At 56.2% G+C, this 17251-nt stretch overlaps 3 protein-coding genes and 1 non-coding gene across 7 annotated transcripts; 2 read left to right on the top strand and 2 right to left on the bottom strand.

The window, feature by feature from the left end:
- Positions 1–38: 38 nt before the first annotated feature.
- Positions 39–8394, bottom strand: TTI2 (TELO2 interacting protein 2). Of its 3 annotated transcripts, none has more exons than XM_049830638.1 (8): positions 7524–8394; positions 7066–7252; positions 6518–6610; positions 5948–6132; positions 5716–5859; positions 4987–5149; positions 4569–4692; positions 39–489 (listed from the first exon to the last, which is right to left on the bottom strand). In XM_049830638.1, exons 1-7 carry the CDS (start codon positions 8171–8173, stop codon positions 4612–4614), a joined length of 1503 nt encoding a protein of 500 aa, XP_049686595.1. In that variant the 5' UTR covers positions 8174–8394; the 3' UTR covers positions 39–489; positions 4569–4611. The 3 variants fall into 3 exon arrangements, with proteins under 3 accessions (XP_049686595.1, XP_049686597.1, XP_049686596.1); XM_049830640.1 differs by having other exon boundaries at positions 469–486; XM_049830639.1 differs by lacking the exon at positions 39–489 and adding an exon at positions 3495–3512.
- Positions 1070–4571, top strand: MAK16 (MAK16 homolog). Its single transcript, XM_049830662.1, has 10 exons — positions 1070–1147; positions 1552–1601; positions 1784–1893; positions 2042–2106; positions 2265–2416; positions 2732–2786; positions 2878–2952; positions 3320–3430; positions 3673–3729; positions 4005–4571. The coding sequence occupies exons 1-10, from the start codon at positions 1133–1135 to the stop codon at positions 4191–4193; spliced, it is 879 nt and encodes a 292-aa protein (XP_049686619.1). The 5' UTR covers positions 1070–1132; the 3' UTR covers positions 4194–4571.
- A 292-nt stretch (positions 8395–8686) lies between the features above and the next one.
- On the top strand, positions 8687–8781 carry LOC126051856 (small nucleolar RNA U13). Its single transcript, XR_007509878.1, has one exon. It is a non-coding gene; the product is annotated as a small nucleolar RNA U13 (small nucleolar RNA).
- Positions 8782–9427: 646 nt separating this feature from the next.
- Positions 9428–17238, bottom strand: RNF122 (ring finger protein 122). 2 transcript variants are annotated; one of them, XM_049831300.1, is made up of 6 exons: positions 17130–17238; positions 11523–11679; positions 10508–10553; positions 10206–10247; positions 9785–9867; positions 9428–9691 (listed from the first exon to the last, which is right to left on the bottom strand). In XM_049831300.1, exons 1-6 carry the CDS (start codon positions 17152–17154, stop codon positions 9577–9579), a joined length of 468 nt encoding a protein of 155 aa, XP_049687257.1. In that variant the 5' UTR covers positions 17155–17238; the 3' UTR covers positions 9428–9576. The 2 variants fall into 2 exon arrangements, with proteins under 2 accessions (XP_049687257.1, XP_049687258.1); XM_049831301.1 differs by having other exon boundaries at positions 9785–9864.
- Positions 17239–17251: the final 13 nt, after the last annotated feature.

Raw genomic sequence — 17251 nt, 5'->3', positions numbered from 1 at the left:
TAATGCTAAGCCTGTTCTCAAAAACTGGTTATTTTTATCTTCCACCTGTTTCCCTGCTTTGCCAAGAATAAAAGGAAAAATGTGTTTGCTTTCTGTGATGGAAGAAGTAAGCCATTCTATTTGGGGATCTATTCACACCTCCTCAGTGCACGTCCCTGTTAAATATTACCTCTAATCCCACCTGCATGCCCCATGGCTTGTTGCTCTGAAAATCCACCCCCTGCGAGCACCATGAAGGCAGACGAGCCTCTGGTTCCCGCAAGGCGGGCTCCTCGCCAGCCAGCCCTCCCCAAGCGCCTCACCCAGCAGCGCTTCGTAGCTCCGATCGGCAACGCAAGTCAGGCTCTTTCCTTCGGCATTGGCAGCTCAGACTTTTTTAATTAATAAATTAGTTGCAGTGCCAATGACGTTGATGGAGTTTCTCTGCTCCAAGGGAAGAATTAGGTTGTCATGTTTGCATCAAATGACCTGGTATTTTCACCCATCCTGCTGAAAAAATTCATCTTCTTGAGCACATAGCAGCAACGTGAACAGGTACCGCTAGCTCTGCTGCTGGGGGACACACGTGAGAGATCTTGGTAGCTGTGAAGGAAAGAGTTTTACCCCTTTGGGCCCAGAGCCTGCAAATAAACATTTCCCTCCCAGCTCCTGCAGTGCAAAATTAAACAGCATGGGTCTGCACGGGGTGGGCTGGCAGTACGGGCCGCCCCCTCCCTCACCGAGGCAGCTGCCATTTCCTATTGCAAAAAACACGGAGGAGGAATGACAGAGCAGACGGGGCCCGAGGCCGGGCCCTCCCCTCTGCCACCCCCCTGCTGCCTCAAGCAAAACAACAGGCCTCGACGCGGCTGCCCAGGCACAACGCACTTTGACAGGGCTCCAGGCCGGCGGGCACCGCCAACAGGCCACGATATCCTCTCAGGTTTATGAGCCACAGGTTTATTTCCCCCCCCACCCCCAACGGCCGAAGCACCGCTGCGGCCCTACGAACAGCGCCACCCTGCGCCGCCGCCATGACAGCGCGGCCCCTCCCCTTCCCTCCGCCACCTCCGCTCTCGCGAGACCTGGCCGCGCCCCGCCCCTTCCGGTTATGGCGGCGCGCTAGGCCGCGCGGGCCGGCGGCGGCAGCACCATGCATTCGGATGACGTGAGTCCGCCGGTTAAGTCGGTCCCGTCCGCCTGCCGTCAGGCAGCCGCGTCTCAGCCAATCAGCGCCCGCCCGGGGCTCTCCCACACACCACCCCCCCCCCCCCCCGGCCCCAACCACCACGTGGCGGGGGGGGGGGTCCCCAACCCTGGGGGTGCTTTTTTTTGGGGGGGGGGGGGGGGGGTAAAAGGGACTGTGGCAGCAGCAGAGCTGCTGCCCCTGCGCCTCTTGTGGCACTGCACCCTCCCCGCCAGCGGGGTGCAGAGAGGGGACCCCCATCTTTGCGGGGTGTGTGTGTCCCCCCCCCCGCCCCGTTAGAGCCTCGCCCGGGGCGGGGGGGGGGGGGGGGGGGGGTTCTGCAGAGGGGTGGTGGGCCAAGCGTCACCCGCTGTTTGTCCTGGCAGGTTGTCTGGGACACGCTGGGGAACAAGCAGTTCTGCTCCTACAAGATAACGTGAGTGAGGGGTTTTGGGGGGGGCGGGAGGGGCGAATTTGGGTGCCCCTCAGGACCCTCGACCTTGTGCCCCCAGTGCCCTGAGCCAGGGGCGCAGAGGAGGGGGTTGGCGGCGGCGAGGGGCAGGGCGCGCAGTGGGGTACTCCGGTCTTTCCCCTTTACCTCGCCTCTCTTCTTTTCAGGACAAAAACCCAGAATTTTTGCCGCAATGAGTATAACCTGACTGGTCTGTGCAACCGCTCCTCCTGCCCGCTGGCAAACAGTCAGTATGCGACCGTCAGGGAGGAGAAAGGTGAGAGTTTGGCAGCTGCAAGGAGCAACCCCTTGGGTGGGGAGGGGGCGAATACCTCCTGCCTGAGGGTACCCCGGCTCTGAGCACTCTCCTGCTGTTGGGGACACGCTCAGCCTTTCACCCGGGATCACGTTCCCCTTTTCTTCAGGTCGGTGTTACCTGTACATGAAGACGATAGAGCGGGCAGCTTTTCCCCGTCGACTCTGGGAGCGGGTGAGTTAGCGAGAGCAGAGTGCTAACTGAGCGTGCTCTAATATAATTTACCGAGAGACAACGGAGGGCAGGGAGCGATGGGATTCCTCCCAAAACCAGGTATGTCCTCGCTTTGTTGTTGCTCCGCAGTTCAACTCCTTCCCTCTCCCCCGCCCCAGGTCCTGCTAAGCAAGAACTATGAGAAAGCACTGGAAGAGATAGACGAGAACCTCATCTACTGGCCGCGGTTCATCCGACACAAATGCAAGCAGCGATTTACTAAGATCACGCAGTACCTCATCCGCATCCGGAAGCTGACACTTAAGCGACAGTAAGTGACACAACTAAGAGTGACCACGTGGGTTTGGCTTATGAAGCCGCTGCCTGTCCACAGAGCCAGGGTCACTGGCTGTACGCAGAGCCCGAGGGCACCTAGCTGTTTTCCTGAGGCTTTGGCAGGCTTGTGAATGAACCTGGCTGCAACAGATTTAATTGCAGTGTAGTCTGCCTATATAAATGCACTTAAACTAGTTGCAGGCACATTTCTAACGATGTAACTGCTGGTTGTTGCCCTGAATGAGCATTTGCTAGTCTGCTACACGAGAGGCTGACAGATTCACTAACTAGCGCTTGTCATTCCCTGTAGGAGGAAGCTCGTTCCTTTACGCAGAAAGATTGAAAGGCGAGAGAAGAGAAGAGAGGTAATGCCGCTCTTTCATGGAATCTCCCATCTGTCGCTTCTGTTCCGCATGTCTTTCAAACAACTGACACAGCTCCCCTTTGCTCTTTTAGGAGAAAGCCTTGATTGCCGCTCAGCTGGATAACGCCATTGAGAAGGAATTACTGGAAAGACTGAAACAGGATACAGTAAGGATCACTGCCTTCAGAGCCCAGCAGGAAAACTGCTCCTACTGCTCTCTGTCCTGCTGGTTCTCCAGGGAGGGAGGTGGGCGTTGGTATGAAAGAGAAGCATCACCCACGTAGAAGGGGTAGGGGATGACGGCACGCTGCCCTTGAGTGACTTTATAACACGCTGGAGGACTTGCTTCCCCAAAACACAGAGCCCCTCATTTTCTGTACAGCAGTGTGTACTTCAGAATTAGGGAAGGGGCCGAGCCACAAGTTCAGCCTGGTTTGGTGCTGCCTCTGTGCAGGCCATAGGCTTTAGATGACCCTACCACCAACGGCTATCTTCCTCCTGTGACTTACAGAAAATCCACGTTTTCCTTTTCAGTATGGAGACATTTACAACTTCCCCATTCACGCCTTTGACAAAGCTCTACAACAGCAGGATGCAGAAAGCGAGAGCGAGTCCGATGCAGAGAAGGAAGAAGATGATGATGAGGTAATGCTTTCAGCCACAGCACCACAGTTAATCCTTCCCTGACCTGGTGCAGCACCTCAGATTCACGTGCATGCTGGGCATCCTAGTTTGGATGTCGGAAGGAGAAGAAGAGGTTAGGAGAGCTGAACTCGGAAAAAGCGTGTGTGTGCAAGCGGTGGCCTTGATGGCTCCTCCGTTGCGAGCCATGACACTGTATTGTGTTCACTGTGCATGTACTAGCTTCCGACTTTTATTTCTTACAGGACATGGATAAAAGAGAGTTTGTGGAAGCAGATGACAGTGACCTCAGTGACTTTGAGGTATGTAAAGCACCAGGTACAAACTGTCAGGCTATGCTGTTTGAAAGTAACCCCCACCCTCTTGGTGTCTCTAGTGATGGGATAAGAGCCAGCCAAATCAGATTTGTGGATCATAATGATACAGTCAGACTGCACTGTATCCACTACAGCCCAACTCCTTTGGCTAGACAGCTGGGAGCCAGGAATTGTAAAATGGAAACCTGAGATAATTTTGCAGAAAGAGGAGGTTTAGTTACACAGCACCCTTAGATGTCACTCTTGTCTGTCTTTCTCAGGACATGGATAAGTTGGAGACAAGTAGTGAAGAGGAGCCAGAAGAGGAGGAAGAAGTAAAGAAGAAAGCCTCTCACTCCAAATCTAAAGGGAAAACTCCCCTGAAAGGACCAGCCAGAAGAAAACGTCCCTACATTGAAATAGAGTATGAAAAAGAAACAGAGCCAACCACCAAAACAAAAGCAGCCTGACTCCTTCCTGAACCCGCATTTTGTACTGAATGACAGGACTCCAGATCTGTCACTAGAACTTTGCCACTCTGTGCAGGACCCTCAAAAATTACTCCCTTTTTTTCCATATTCTAGACTAACAATTTTCTTTAAGAAAAGAAGGGTTTCTGTCCTGACCCCTGGCAATTGCAGCAAGTTTGAAGCGCAGTTTTAAGAAAGAAGACTCCCCACCTCTACAACCCCACAAGGCTCAGCTTGGACTCCTGCTTTGTTCTAGAGCTGGAGAAGCCTGCAAGTGGCTAGGCAAGCACCCAAGCGTATCTTGTTTGGGAGAGGTATGGGGCTAACAAGGGTGGGATGAGAAACGCAGTCATTTTAAATAAATAAAAAAAAAACCTTTACTGTACAAAAACCAGGGTGAACATTGATCAGCCACGCCTCACGTGTTCTCTTGCACTTTTCTGATGCATTCCCGTATGCGGTTTTCCTCACAGCTGCTGTACACACCTTCCAGCAGGACCTGAAACAAGAAAAGCATCAATTTCCAGTGCTTTGGCACACTCAGGTTTGTGGTGTTATCAACCCTCCCCCAGCTATCTGTTGGAAGAGAATTACACATAGATAGGCACCTGTCCATATGCATTGAGTCACTTATCGATGAAGTCAAGTACTAATGTTGTGGTGGGTGGAAACCAATGCTTTCAAAATACTGTTGGACTGAGGAAGCAAGCAGGCTTTTGCATGCATGACAACTGCCCCTTCCTTCTAAGGGGCAACGGATCAGAGATGAAGCAGTCCTGGATCCCCTGCTCACCTTCACTTGCCCTTCAGAGCAGCGATCCAGCAAGATGAGGCATTCGGTGGCCCCCTGGAGCAAGGCAGCTTTTACTGGCTCTGGCGTTGAACCTTGGTCAGTGTGTACGTCCCAGATCATCTTCAGCAGGGCTTTGAGGAGCACAGGGAGTCTGCATGGCATTCTGCAACGGGAAGCGGCAACTGCGCCTTACTCTAAATCCTCTTTGCAAGGCAGGGGAAAGCACAGCCTTGCTTAGCAGTTCCTTCACGCGAGAGCTGCTAGTTGCCATTTACATGTGGAGCAGGACCGTAGCTGGCCTAAGATTAGCAACTGCTTCAGCGACGAGGCTGAAGAAGCTGTCTCATTCAGTACACCCACCAGAGGTAGGATCCAGACCCTGAACACAGAGGTAACCTTAGGATGGTGCATCAGGAATGCCTGTCATTGGGCAGCCTCATTCACAGCACAGGACTTAACTCCACAGTTCTGCCATGGCAGAGCACATAGATTTAGTTTTTAGCCAAGTTGATGCTTCTAGAACAGGCAGAAGTCAGATCAAAATGAGGACCCAGCTTAATTTTGGGGCCAGGTTTTTCAGCAAAGCAGTAATGCCAGCGATCACGCCCTGTGACAGATTCTCCCTTAAGATTTCAGGTCCTTTTTCTCAAGCAACAGTAAGTTTGGCTCTGAAAGAGGGACAGCAGTCAGGATACACTTTCTACAGTATCTTTCATCCCAGACCAGTACCTGGGCCAAGCATGCTCGATGGTGCACTGCAGTGTCTCCAGGATTCCCAGTCGGGCTTCTTCCTCGGGGCCATCGCAGACTTCCAGATACCCCAGGATAACTCGCTCCAGCCTCTTCAGGTGACGCGCTATCAGGATGCCAAGTCTGCCGACACCAAGAAACACACGCTGAGGAGGGAAATGTATACCAAGGCCAAAGCAAGTCCCCGCAGGGCTGCGGTTGCTGCTCTCACCTCTGCACGAAGGCAGGCAGGGTCCTGGCATACACCCGCCGAAGCGCAAGGCGATGCTCTGCCTCCATGTGGGTCAGAACCAGCTGCAGCACCTCATCGCAGGGGGTGGTTGGTCTGGTCTGCTTCTGCTGCCGCTGGGCTCTCTCCAGGATCGGCAACAAGTCCAGCAGGCACAGCAGTACTGCCTGGTTTGGTGCGAGACAGGAAATCTGTGCAGTGTCTCTGATATCCTCCCCAAAGCACCAGTAACTTCCAACCCCCCTGACCACCCACAGCTGCTGCAGTTCACCTGACAGACTCGACTACTTCTACTGCCTGTTACGAGCCCTCTTCAGCAAGGCCGCCACTTGGAAGGGGACCGGAGGCAAGAGGTCTTCCCTCTACTTTGGTATTTTCCTGAAATCTACTGAGTTACTTTGCCTCTCGGCCACAGGCATCAGCTAGTAACAGCCTGACTGGACTGCCTGTGAAGAAGCAGTCTCTGTCTCCTCATGCCTTAAGCTGGCTATCCCTTGCGGGGCGGATACATAATACTGCAAGGCAGATTAAAATGAGGTTCTGCTGTCCTACCTGGATGAGAGGGGCCCCTCGTGAATAAAGATGGTTGTAAAGGGCATGGTACACAACCTGAGCCCTGTTGAACTGCCACAGATCAGCGGCTGGCTGCGACAACAGAGAACAGACCATTATTCCCGTGCATCACATTCAACACCCGCTTAACCTAATGAAAGAGAACAGCCTTCACAAACCCTCGCACATACTGCACATCAGGAACACTGCTTACAAGAAAGCGGGAGCAGATGCTGCAAGAAAATGCAAGTTAAACCCTGCCATGCATAGGAGCAGCCACTTTCCTTCGCCTCCCCAGCTGCTCTTTTGCAGTTCCACTGCAAACTTGCCAGGTTGATAAGTTAATCAGCCGAGTTTAAAAGGTGGCAAAGCGATTCTTCACTTAGTGTAACAGATATAAGAACTACACGTATTTAAACACACAGGGACAGTATGGAAGATGGAGCGGAATTGCTAGGTTAACAGCAGAACCAGGATTACAAGTTAGGAATCTTAACAGGCGTCCGACCCACCCTTCCTTCAATCACCACCCAGCTCAAATCCCTTACCACGTTGAGAACGATATGATGCAGGCAGCGCACACCCAGGATTTTATTCTCCTCCCGGTAGTCGTCCGAAATGAGCAGCGACGGCGGGAGAACACGCTCCAGGTAATGGCCAAGCCAGGGCCGGGTGACCTGAAGCAGCGTCCAGGAGAACACGAACTTTGTGGCAGGGTTACGCTTCCAAGTGTCTCTGGCAATACAAACATAAGCTCAGTGAACACTGGAACTAATGGATGTTCATTTCCTATGCATCTGGGCCTCTCAGCTGACAGCAAGCTCTGACCGATTCCCCCTCACCTTCCATTACTGGGGTATTTGTAAAGCTCTTGGCCCCATATTTATCATCTAGTGTCTTGTAACGCCTGAGCTTACAGAGTTTTCCAAAAGTTTCCAGTACTTCCTACATAGAGACCAGCCAAACATGCCACCCTCGCCACTGCTGCCCCCCGCTTCCTACTCACTTGGTCAACTCCCGTTTCAGGAGCCCCATCACTGCTCCAAATCTTCCTTCCTCGTCTTCATTCTTTCCCCGAAGGAATTCAGCCACTGACCCACAGCCCGTAGCCCGAACCAGCAACGCCAGCAGCTCCTGTGCCACTGACTGAGACTTCGCGTTTGTCCAGGGCCTCTCTGCAATATGTGTCGCAGCAAAGATGTAGAGGGGTTCCATCACACGGCACAGGATTGGACCCACAATGGGGACACCCAGAGACTCCTGGGTCTTGGCAGCTTCCAACTTCGCCAGGAGGCGTAGAAACACTGAGCCAACATCAGCTGCTCTCTCAGCTGTGGCAGCGTACGCGCTGTCCTTACTGGGGAGATCCGCAGCGTCTTGCTCCTGCTGTGGGGGTGCTGCATAGCCATTCAGCACGACCACCAACTCGCCCAGCGTTGCAGGGCTCACGCCTCCAAAAAGCCACCGGCAGTCCGCAGCCTCGACGAGCGCAACCAGGTCTCTGAGCACACCGGCCTTGGGGGCACCGCCAGCCCCCTCGGAGAAGAGCAGCCCGATCTGGAGAAGGACTTGCTCGGCCGGCGGGACAGCGGGGGGCGGCTGCTCCAGCTGCCCCCCATCCAGCCTCAGGGCTCGCACCAGGCCGCTGAGTTCCATAGCTCGACTAGGACCAGGCCCGACCCACACTCCCCCCCCCGGCCGCTTCCCGCCCCCCGGCGTGACCTGCCCCGCTCTAAAATCCCTTTAAATACACCTACACACCCCCCTTTAATTACACTTCCCTGTACCGACCGCAGGCGGCGGCGTTCTGCGAGGGGAGACCCCCGCACCACCCCCAGGACCCCTCAGAGCAGAGGGCTACCGCCTCCTCCCACAGACGGCGCAAACCGCGCCGCTGTCGCAAAATCCCACCCTTGCCGTAAAGGCGCTGGCAAGGGAGGGCGTGGCGATCTATGAATAAATTAGCATGGGTAATTAATCACCGAAATGCGGGGAAGCGAGGCATTTGCGGCCCACAGGAGGGCGAGGGGAGGCGGTGGGAGCGTGAACGGTTGGTGCGGAGGGTCTGCACCGGTAGGCGGGGAGTACCGGTGTTAGTGCCGTCAACTCGCCCTGACCTAGAGATGAGGGGCGCGGCCGTGGGGTCGGGCGCGGGAATTCAACCTCTTGATCCTTCCGGTTCATAGCATATGATGAATGGGAGTGGCACGCGCCTGCGTGACGTGTGCGCCCTGCGTTACGACGTAGCACAGTCCCTTCTGAGCGCCGGGGGGGTCAGCGGCGCCGCTGGTGGCGTCATTTTATTCTTGTATGCGTAAAAAGTTAGTTTAAAGCAGCAGGATTTGGGGGTGGGGAGAGTGCTCTTGGGATCACGAAGACCTCGTGCGTTTTGAGGCTATTTCGGGCGGTTTGGGCAACTTTTCCCCGCGGAAAAGGGCGGGCGCTGCGTGCTGCTGCTGTGCTCACCCCGGCGCGGGGGGGGTCCCGGCCTCCCCCCGGTTCCCTGCACCGCAGTGGGTTTCTCTGAGCCTCCCCCATCCCGAAACGCCGCCGGCCCCCGCGAGCGCTCACAGCTCAGACCGGCTGAGAAATTGTCCGTTTAATCGTTGTTTTACACAAAACTGTACACCCCCACCCCCCCACCCCGCGGGAGTGCGGTGAGCCTGAGAGTCCGGGGTGGGGGGGGAATCGGGTACAAAAATACTCTGTGCAGCGTGGAGGGGAGCGGGGGGACGCAGACCCCTCGCCCTGTGCCGTGGGGCTCTGCTCGCCACGGGCAACCCCAGGTGGTTCCCGGCTCCACGTGGTCCCCTCGGAGCACAACCGGGACGACGTAAAAAAAAAAAAGGAAAAAACCCCAAAAAACCAAGCCACCCCACCCCCCCCCCAAAACAAATCAACGACCTGCGAGTTACAAAATCCCAACTCAGAAATCCCGAATCCTTCGAGATGAACTGTTCGATCCCGCGGCACGTGTGGGGCCGGGCGACGCCGTACATGGGGACCCACGGTCCCACGCTGACCCCGGTGGGATCCGGCCGGTGAAGAGCGAGAGCTGCTCACACCAACTCATCCAGGAGGGTGCCGATACCGGCGCGGGGCTGTGCCGGACCCGCCATGGGTTTGTTGCACATGGGACAAACGCAGCGAACCTCCAGCCACTTCACCAGGCACCTGCGAGGCAGAAACACGGGTGGATGCACATCCCCGGTGGGGAGATTTTCCCCCCCTGCCTTCCCCGCGCCCCTCCGCCGTGGCCGTACTCACTTTCTGTGGAAGGCGTGCTGGCACGGCAGCACCCCCAGCTCCTCCTTCACCTTAAAATCTTCCAGACAGACGGCACAGGTCTGCTGTGGGAGGCGAGACGGAGGGTGAGGGCGAGTGCGGAGACGTTGGGACCCACTCCCACCAGAAATGCTGGGGCTGGGGAAATCCCGCTGCTGCCGCTGCTGCGGTGCCTCTTCCCGGGTATTTCCAGCTGGGATTTCAGCCCAGTTCCCAAACCGCCCCCAGTAAGGGGGTTTCCCTCCCGATTCCCAGCCCAGCACGGTCGCTCCCCAGCCGTGCGGTGCCGGCCTCGCTCTGCCTGCGAGCCACCTTCGACCCCACGGAGCAGAAGGGATGTGCTCCAGAGCATCATCCCCGTTAACCCCAACTCCATCCCAACCCAGAGACGGGAACCGCTCACCCCGTGCACGTTCAGCCTCCGGGCATCGCTTTTCAAAACCACCTGAGGGAGAAAAGGAGACAGAGGATTAACAGCAGGAGGGATTTTGCCAGGAGCCCCAGCAGGACCTGAGCCGAACCGAGCCGGGTAGGGACAGGTCGAGCCCAGGCGCAGCGGGCAGCGTGTCCCGTCACGCCGCTTTTGAATGCGCCCAGCTGGGATGAGCAGCATCGGTCCCCGCTGTGTCCCCTTCCACCTGCACCCACCTCCCGCTCGACCCCGAACCGCTGTGGGTACGTGCAGAAAACAACCATCGACTTTACCTCCTTGTACCCGAACCGCTCGCTCTGAGCCTGGTGCCGCAGTTTGCTGGAGAGGGGGAGAAAAAGGCACTGTGAGTTTTACAGCATCCTCAAGGGTCGCGTCTGAACAGTGCAGCCAGAAATATTCAGGAGGCACCTGAAATCAGGGGAACGCACCCTTCCCGAGCAGGATTTGGGGATAAGCAGCTCTGAGGCTGCACTCGTGTCTGTCGGAGCAGCGTGGCCGTGGGCAGGACCAGCCCGAAGCCGTACCCCGGGCAGAGCTGCTCCCGCAGCACCGCGGGGCCCCGTGCCGCCTCCAGTGCCGGCAGGAATCGGCAGCGGGGAGCGATAAGAGCCGGCAGCCCCGATTGTTTGCCTTAGGAAGTCGTTCGTGGCGCAGGAAGCGCTGTATTTCCAGTGCTGGCCCGCCGGCAGCTCCCAGCCCCGCTGTGACCTTGGCCGGGGCACGGGCACTGGGGAAAACCGCCTGGCAAAGAAACCCGGCAAGACATGGGGAGAAAGGGACGGCTTGCAGCGGAGCTTCTCCTCCAACCGAGGCACGAAGACGTGCTTCCGCACTCCCAAAAACGGCTGAGAGACGCGCGGGACGTTGGCGGAGCCAGGGCAATCCACAGGGAAGGACTGAACCACCCGGGCCCTGCAGAAACGCCAGCTGCTGCCTCGACTTTGGGGTTAAAAATAGCCCTCCCTGAACAGGGAGTGTAACATAAAGGCACATCCTCTGCCGTTCAGCTCTGCTCCTTCCCTGCCCGACACAATGCGTCCCCTCCGCGTGGTCCCCTGAAAAACAAGAGCCCCTTCCTGCGTTTCCTGCCCTGCTCCGGCCACGGGGGACCGTGGGGACCAGGATCGCGCCTGGCCCGAGCACGGCGGGCAGCCGGCCCCGCTCCTCAGGGCAGATCCTTACGGCGAGCGGTTCCCGTGTTACGGGACAAACCGACGACGGGGCGCTGGGAAGGGCTGGGGATGCCCCCGGGATGCCGACCCACCGCCGCAGCCCCCCTCAGCTCACCTGATGAAGTAGCAGCAGAAGATGAGGCTGAGCACGAAGACAAAGATGCCCGTGCCGAAAATGACCATGTAGATGTTCAGTGGCAGGTCCTGGAACGTGATGGGAGGCATCGTGCAGGGTTTACTGGTATAAATCAGCCCCAGACTGCAGGAGCACCCTTTTGGGGGGGTGGGAGGGGGAGAGAAAAGTCAGTGTTTAGGATGGAAGAAGGGCAAAAAGAGGTGAAGAAGATGTGCTGTGAGAGAGGAGAGAGCCTGGGCTGACTCCGTCCCCTCCGGAGTTTGCAAACTGGGCAGAAACCAACACCAAGACATCGTCTCGTGGCCTGTGAATTGGAGATCTCCCCAGGAAGAGCGGCAGCCCCTTAGAGCGGCTCAGCGCAGCGCAGGCAGCAGACGCCGTCACGAAACCCTTCTCCAGCAGCACAAACGTACCCCAGGCAGAATCCAGGCGTCTGGGAGACAAGGAGGCCCTGTGGTTTCATCTCCAGAGAAATACATGGAGGCTGGAAGGGGATTTAAGGAAGGACAGAGCAAAAATATAGCTTGAAAAACAAGAACAGTTGGCGTCTGTCATTGCTCCGCAGGAGCCAGAAACGGCAAGTGGCTGGTTCATTCTCGGTGCTGGGAGAAGTGCTGGGGCTGTGCGGGAGCACGTTCAGCACCGCGCTGACCGAATCCCCTTTCTGAACAAAAAAACGTGGGCGCCGGCACACACCAGCCACATGCCGCTGCCTGGGCCACCACGTCTCGCTGCAAGTCTGGCACCATGGGGGAAACGCAGAGGAGGGCGTCCCGCAGAGCCGGTGACAGTGTGGCCACCCCAGGAAGGTCCCCAGCTAACGGGGGGGGGGGGAAAGGCACAGAAATATTAAACCCACTGCAGCTGCCTCTGCTGGGAGCTGATGCGAAGTCAGGCTCTGGCACTAAATAAGCACCGCTTTTTATGTCTCGAAATCGTGCTGACCCCACAAGAGCTGGAGCTTTGATTTCTCATCAGATCTCGCTCAGATGGGACTTTAAAGGAGAGCAGCCCCCGAGCCCCATCTGTGCTCCGCGGAGCATCTCCCCCCACCCCTTCCGCTCAGCACCCGCTGTTCCTGCGCTGCGCCATCTCATCAAAAAGCTCCTGCAGAAACACTTCTGGGTTTAATTACAGCCTGCTAAAATCCTCCGCCTGTTTCTCATGAGAGGATGAAATTTGCTCTCCGCCACGGAGAGCAGAGACAGGAACAGAGCGGGCGGCAGAAAGCAGAAACCTCTGCACAAGCGGTGAGGTCCCAAGTTTGGTCTGTCTGGTTTCCTCCCCACTGCGATGGGGAGAGAAGGCAGCGGCGTGGGCTCCTTTAGAGCCGCTCGAGAGAGGCCTGGGATGTCTGAATAGCAAGGGGAGCCCGAGCAGGACAGGCAGGTGGCACCCCCGGGGTGAAATCCTGCCCTGGGACGCTCAATTTCCAGCTGTTCCCTGGTTTCTGCTTTGCGGTGCGCTTTGAATGTACGTGCCCCGTTGATGCAATGGCCAAAGCCGCCGTGGCCGGAGGGGCGTTCGGCTCTGGGGACCACAGTTTGTCACTGCGCAGCCCGAGCAGGCACCAGACGAGAGCCTGGACCATAGGAAATGGGGTTTTCCTGCTGCAGAGGGCAGAGCCTTTTGCCAATCTTTGCCTCTTGCAATTGCTAGAGACAATTCATCAGGCAGCTCATCTACAGAGCGAGAAAGGGAGGATTTGTTTGTCGGGTCCTCCTCTTCCAGCTTTCTGCTCTTGAGACCACCAGGTGCAGGAAAAGACAATAGGAAAGGTGGGTTTTTTTTTCCATTTCCCTGCTGGAAATGATTGAGAAATGCTAAAGAAAAAAAAAAAAAAAAAAGGTATATCAGCTCTGAAAGAAAACACTGAGCAACTAAATGAAGTAATGGTGGCGCACACAGTGGTGGGACACAGGCTGCAGAGCAGCTGTTGATGGACGGAGGAAACCTCATTCGAAGCTGGCCAAACAGAAAGCAGCGGGTTGTGGTAACAATAACGGGTCACAAGTGAAACAATAACGCTTGCTACATGTATTTCAAACTGAGAGCTATTCCAAAAATCTGCTGAAAGGCACCAGCCGTTCCCCTCCGTGCCACGAGAGCCGTGGCGACAGAAACAGCCCAAACCTGAGTTACAGCCTCGCGAGAGGCGAGGGGAGAGGGGTCCGAAGGGCTGCTGCTCCCCACCGCGAGCGTTTGCTCTGCTCGAGCCGCAGCTCCCTGCCAGCCGGCGAGGGATGACCTGGACCTGCTCCGTGGGCAGCTGCGTGGCCACCCGTGATGAGATGGAAAAGCCCTTGTCTGGGGATAGCGGAAGGAGAATCAGCTCTGCAGAGAGCAGGGAAAGGCTGGGATGCGCGTCCCAGAGGTTTTCCAGGAGGAGCACGGGGTGGGCTGGGAAGGAGAGCCCCGAGGGAGACAAACCCTGCCAATCCCACGCTAACCTCCCCAGCGCATCCCTCTGCGCTCGTCTTAAGGGGCTCAAAACCCAGCGTACAAACTCCTGAACGTCACACCCAGGCATCGCTCCTCTGCGCAGGGTTGTCCCTACGGTCCCCGCGCTCTGCCCATCCCGTGGAGCAGAAATTGTATTCCCTGACCCCGCAAGCTGCTTACTGAGGACTGCTCCATGTTAGACGCCCAAATTCCCCACAGGTGACAACAGCTTTCTGTAAAAGCCACATGGGTGCTGAGAGAGGGGCGGTCAAAGCAGCCGCAGGAGGGAAAAAACGGAGGTGGAACGAGAGATGCTGTAACTTGCAACCCCGTACCGAAGGAAGCAGAGACGAGCCGGTCTAACATGTCCCTGCCAGCCGCAACACAGCTGGCAAGGCTAATTTTAGACTCACCAGCTTAGCAAGGCTCATTCCTGTTAAATAGGCTTTGGAGAATTCAGGAGCTCCAGGCTGCGGTGCCGAAAAACGAGCATGGTTCCAGGGAAGTGCCCTTTCCTGGTTGGGGAGCAGCCATCGGCTCGGCTGAGATGAGAAGGTGCTGCCAGGACAAGCCCTTGAGCAGCGGGGTCTCAGTGAGGCAATGCAGCCGCTGAGCCCAGCTTTCCCGAAAAGCGAGGTCCTCCCAAGCCTGGCCAGCCCCTTCCCCTCCCGCTCCTCCCCACGAGAGCTCATCGACATGGTGGGCGCCTTGGCTGAGCGATGGTTTTGATTAGCGCAAACCCCTTCGCCTGACAAAAGCGTTCATATTTTTAGTTCAAGGGGAACGGATCAAATCTGGTTTTAACCAACACAAAATGAAGACCTGATGGGCATCAAACCCAACCCTAAGCAACCCATTTCACCAGCTTCGGCCTACCGGTTTTGCATCTGAAACCAGAATCCCTGAAGGCGGCACGCTGGAACAATCATTTAGTTGAAAAATGAGAGATGAGGGATCACTAGACATCTGTGAAAGTACCTACAGACATGCGCTGACTTTCTGGACCCTCCTCGCTACAAGAAGGATGCTCAGAAAGGTGGTTCGTTTCACCAGCAAAGTGTTTTTCATGCAAACTGCAAAACCTCCCCTTTGTAAGCAGAAGCAGCAAAGATGCAGTTTGACCTGCCAGGGCTGTGGTTTGCAGCTCCTCCTCCTCCGCCCCACACGGCTCTCTGGCAGATTTAAGCACTGAGCTGGCCTAAATACCCCTGCTGCAAGCTGTGGTGAGGACACCCAGTGCCTCCGGTTGAGCTGGCTAACGGGGTGACCCCAGCCCTGCTCCCCGCCTCCACCCCAAACCCTACAGCACGACTTTGACCGTCACAACCCCACTAAACAGCCCGGCCGACGCCTCTGCAAATGCAGACCCTCGTGCTCCAGCGACCCGTGTGGTTTGGCCCTCCGGACACAACAGTTTGCAGTATTTTGCAGTATTTCAAGGCAGGACAGACGCAAGTTTCTGCCTGTACTGCGCAGGCACGGGGTTTTTGCTGAGCAGAGCTTCTCCCTCACCCCAATTCTTGTTCAATAAAACGAACGGAAAACTCAGCAGGTCATTAAATAAAACCATTCTTTCTACTCCCACACAAAAGCTGTGAGCTTTGCATCAGAAAATTGAATGCAGCTTCCATATAATTTTTGCTGTGATGCTGGAATAGGCTTCCTGCAAAAGTTGCCCCTAAGCCCAGCAGTTCTCCATGGGGGATAACCAGCTCCCCTCCAGATAAATTTACCTGGCTTGTGCCCACTGACTGCAAAGTCCCCTGAACTACACCTGAGCAACAGGAGGAAAAAGTGTGATGCAAAAGAGGAGCTGAAATGCCAAGGCAGCACAGTATACGCTGTCTGTGAAGATGTTTCGAATACACCCATTTAGGTCGAAAATGTGATTTCTTTACTGGGTCTCAGACTTACTTAGACCAATGGCCCCAATTCTGCAAAGGTCCTTAACAGCACACAGGTAAGCAATTTTGCTGGCCTCCGCTGATTTAAATATTTGCGAGCTCGGGGCTTAAAGCCAAAATGTACGAGTCAGATGCCCACGGCTGGTCTCCTAAACCCACGTCCTGGCCCTTGAACAAGGGTGGGCTCTGTTCTCGGTGTTTCCCAAAGCCTGTGCCTTGCGAAGCTGGTGAGAGCTGTGGCTGCTCGGAGCCTCTAAAAGCAGAGTCTCTGTTACTTGTGATGTTTCTTTAACACTGCCAAGTGTGCATTTTCTGCTGTGGAGCATTTACTTGCACCCTGTTTAATGGAAACCCATGCACTCACCACATGTCCCGGGCTAACTGCCTGCAGGACCGGTGGCTTCTTATCCCCGAATTGCCCAAGAACACACAAGGTATGCATTACAGGAGAGGAAGCCACTGGTTGCATTATATTTAGCTTCAAAGGCTGTAACCCCTTCATAAATTAAAATAACCCAGCCTTTGTTGCTCAGGCAGGGCTTTGATGGTGGAATTCCCAGCACAGCTTCTCAACTACTTAGTCATAAAAATAAACCACTTCTCATTTAAACCAAAACCTCCTCACATGTGCAAACTCAGTTCCACGTTCCTGAGAATTTCTTACGGCGAACATGAGAGTGAGGAGCCAGGGCCTTGTCTGGGGTCCGTTAAAAATAAGTTTATTCCACTTTTGCAGACACACGAAAGAGGGTTTGTTGTTTTGGTGGGTTGTGGGTGGTTTGTTGTTTTTTTTTTTTTTCTTTTTCCATTGCAACTACCACACGAAGCGAAAGCACGGTAAATTCATTTAGCAATTGGCTTTATTCCTGAGAACTGAGCAGCACTCGCTGCTCTGGGAGTAAAACTCCTTTCCCCGACTCATCCCCGGACCGAGCAGCACCGGGAGGGGGGGGGGGTTCCCGGGGACCCCGGGGTGACCCGCACCGCTCCGCAACCGGGGGCTGGAACTCGGGAGCCGAGGGAAGAAAGGACCGAGGGCTGGGGGGGGGGAGAGAGGGATACCCTCTCCCCCCCCCCCCCCAAACTCACACCCCGCAGCCTCCTCCCCCCCCCCCAAAACCCGGGGAAGGAAGGAAGGAGGGGAGCAGCACCCCATCCCTACCGCCCCCCCGCCTTTTCCCATATCTCCCCCCGTCTTTTCCCCTATCTCCCCCCCCCCCCCCCAGGACCCCGCTCTCACCGTTGCACCACTGGAGGGGGGGCATCCGGGAGTCGCTCCGCGGGGCCGGGCCGGCTCCGCCGTCCGCGGTGCAGGGCCATGGCCGGGAGCGGAGCTGGGCTGGGCTGGGCTGGGCTGGGAGC

The sequence above is a fragment of the Accipiter gentilis genome, chromosome 28 (assembly GCF_929443795.1).
Source record: "Accipiter gentilis chromosome 28, bAccGen1.1, whole genome shotgun sequence".
Classification (NCBI taxonomy): domain Eukaryota; kingdom Metazoa; phylum Chordata; class Aves; order Accipitriformes; family Accipitridae; genus Astur; species Astur gentilis.
This window is presented reverse-complemented; position numbering and strand designations above follow the sequence as displayed.

What these genes read in the sequence shown, in the direction of transcription:
- RNF122 (XM_049831300.1), bottom strand. Translation starts at nt 17,154, where the DNA reads ATGCCCCCCCTCCAGTGGTGCAACG. An exon ending in TTCTGCTGCTACTTCATCAG is followed by an intron (nt 10,554 to 11,522) that starts GTGAGCTGAGGG and finishes CCCCCTCTCCAG; the next exon opens with CAAACTGCGGCACCAGGCTC. An exon ending in CAGCACGCCTTCCACAGAAA is followed by an intron (nt 9,692 to 9,784) that starts GTGAGTACGGCC and finishes TCTGCCTCGCAG; the next exon opens with GTGCCTGGTGAAGTGGCTGG.
- TTI2 (XM_049830638.1), bottom strand. Translation starts at nt 8,173, where the DNA reads ATGGAACTCAGCGGCCTGGTGCGAGCCCTGAGGCTGGATGGGGGGCAG. An exon ending in CTGAAACGGGAGTTGACCAA is followed by an intron (nt 7,253 to 7,523) that starts GTGAGTAGGAAG and finishes TTGTATTGCCAG; the next exon opens with AGACACTTGGAAGCGTAACC. An exon ending in GAGGGGCCCCTCTCATCCAG is followed by an intron (nt 6,133 to 6,517) that starts GTAGGACAGCAG and finishes GCACCAAACCAG; the next exon opens with GCAGTACTGCTGTGCCTGCT.
- MAK16 (XM_049830662.1), top strand. An exon ending in GGCGAGAGAAGAGAAGAGAG is followed by an intron (nt 2,787 to 2,877) that starts GTAATGCCGCTC and finishes TTGCTCTTTTAG; the next exon opens with GAGAAAGCCTTGATTGCCGC. An exon ending in GTGACCTCAGTGACTTTGAG is followed by an intron (nt 3,730 to 4,004) that starts GTATGTAAAGCA and finishes TGTCTTTCTCAG; the next exon opens with GACATGGATAAGTTGGAGAC.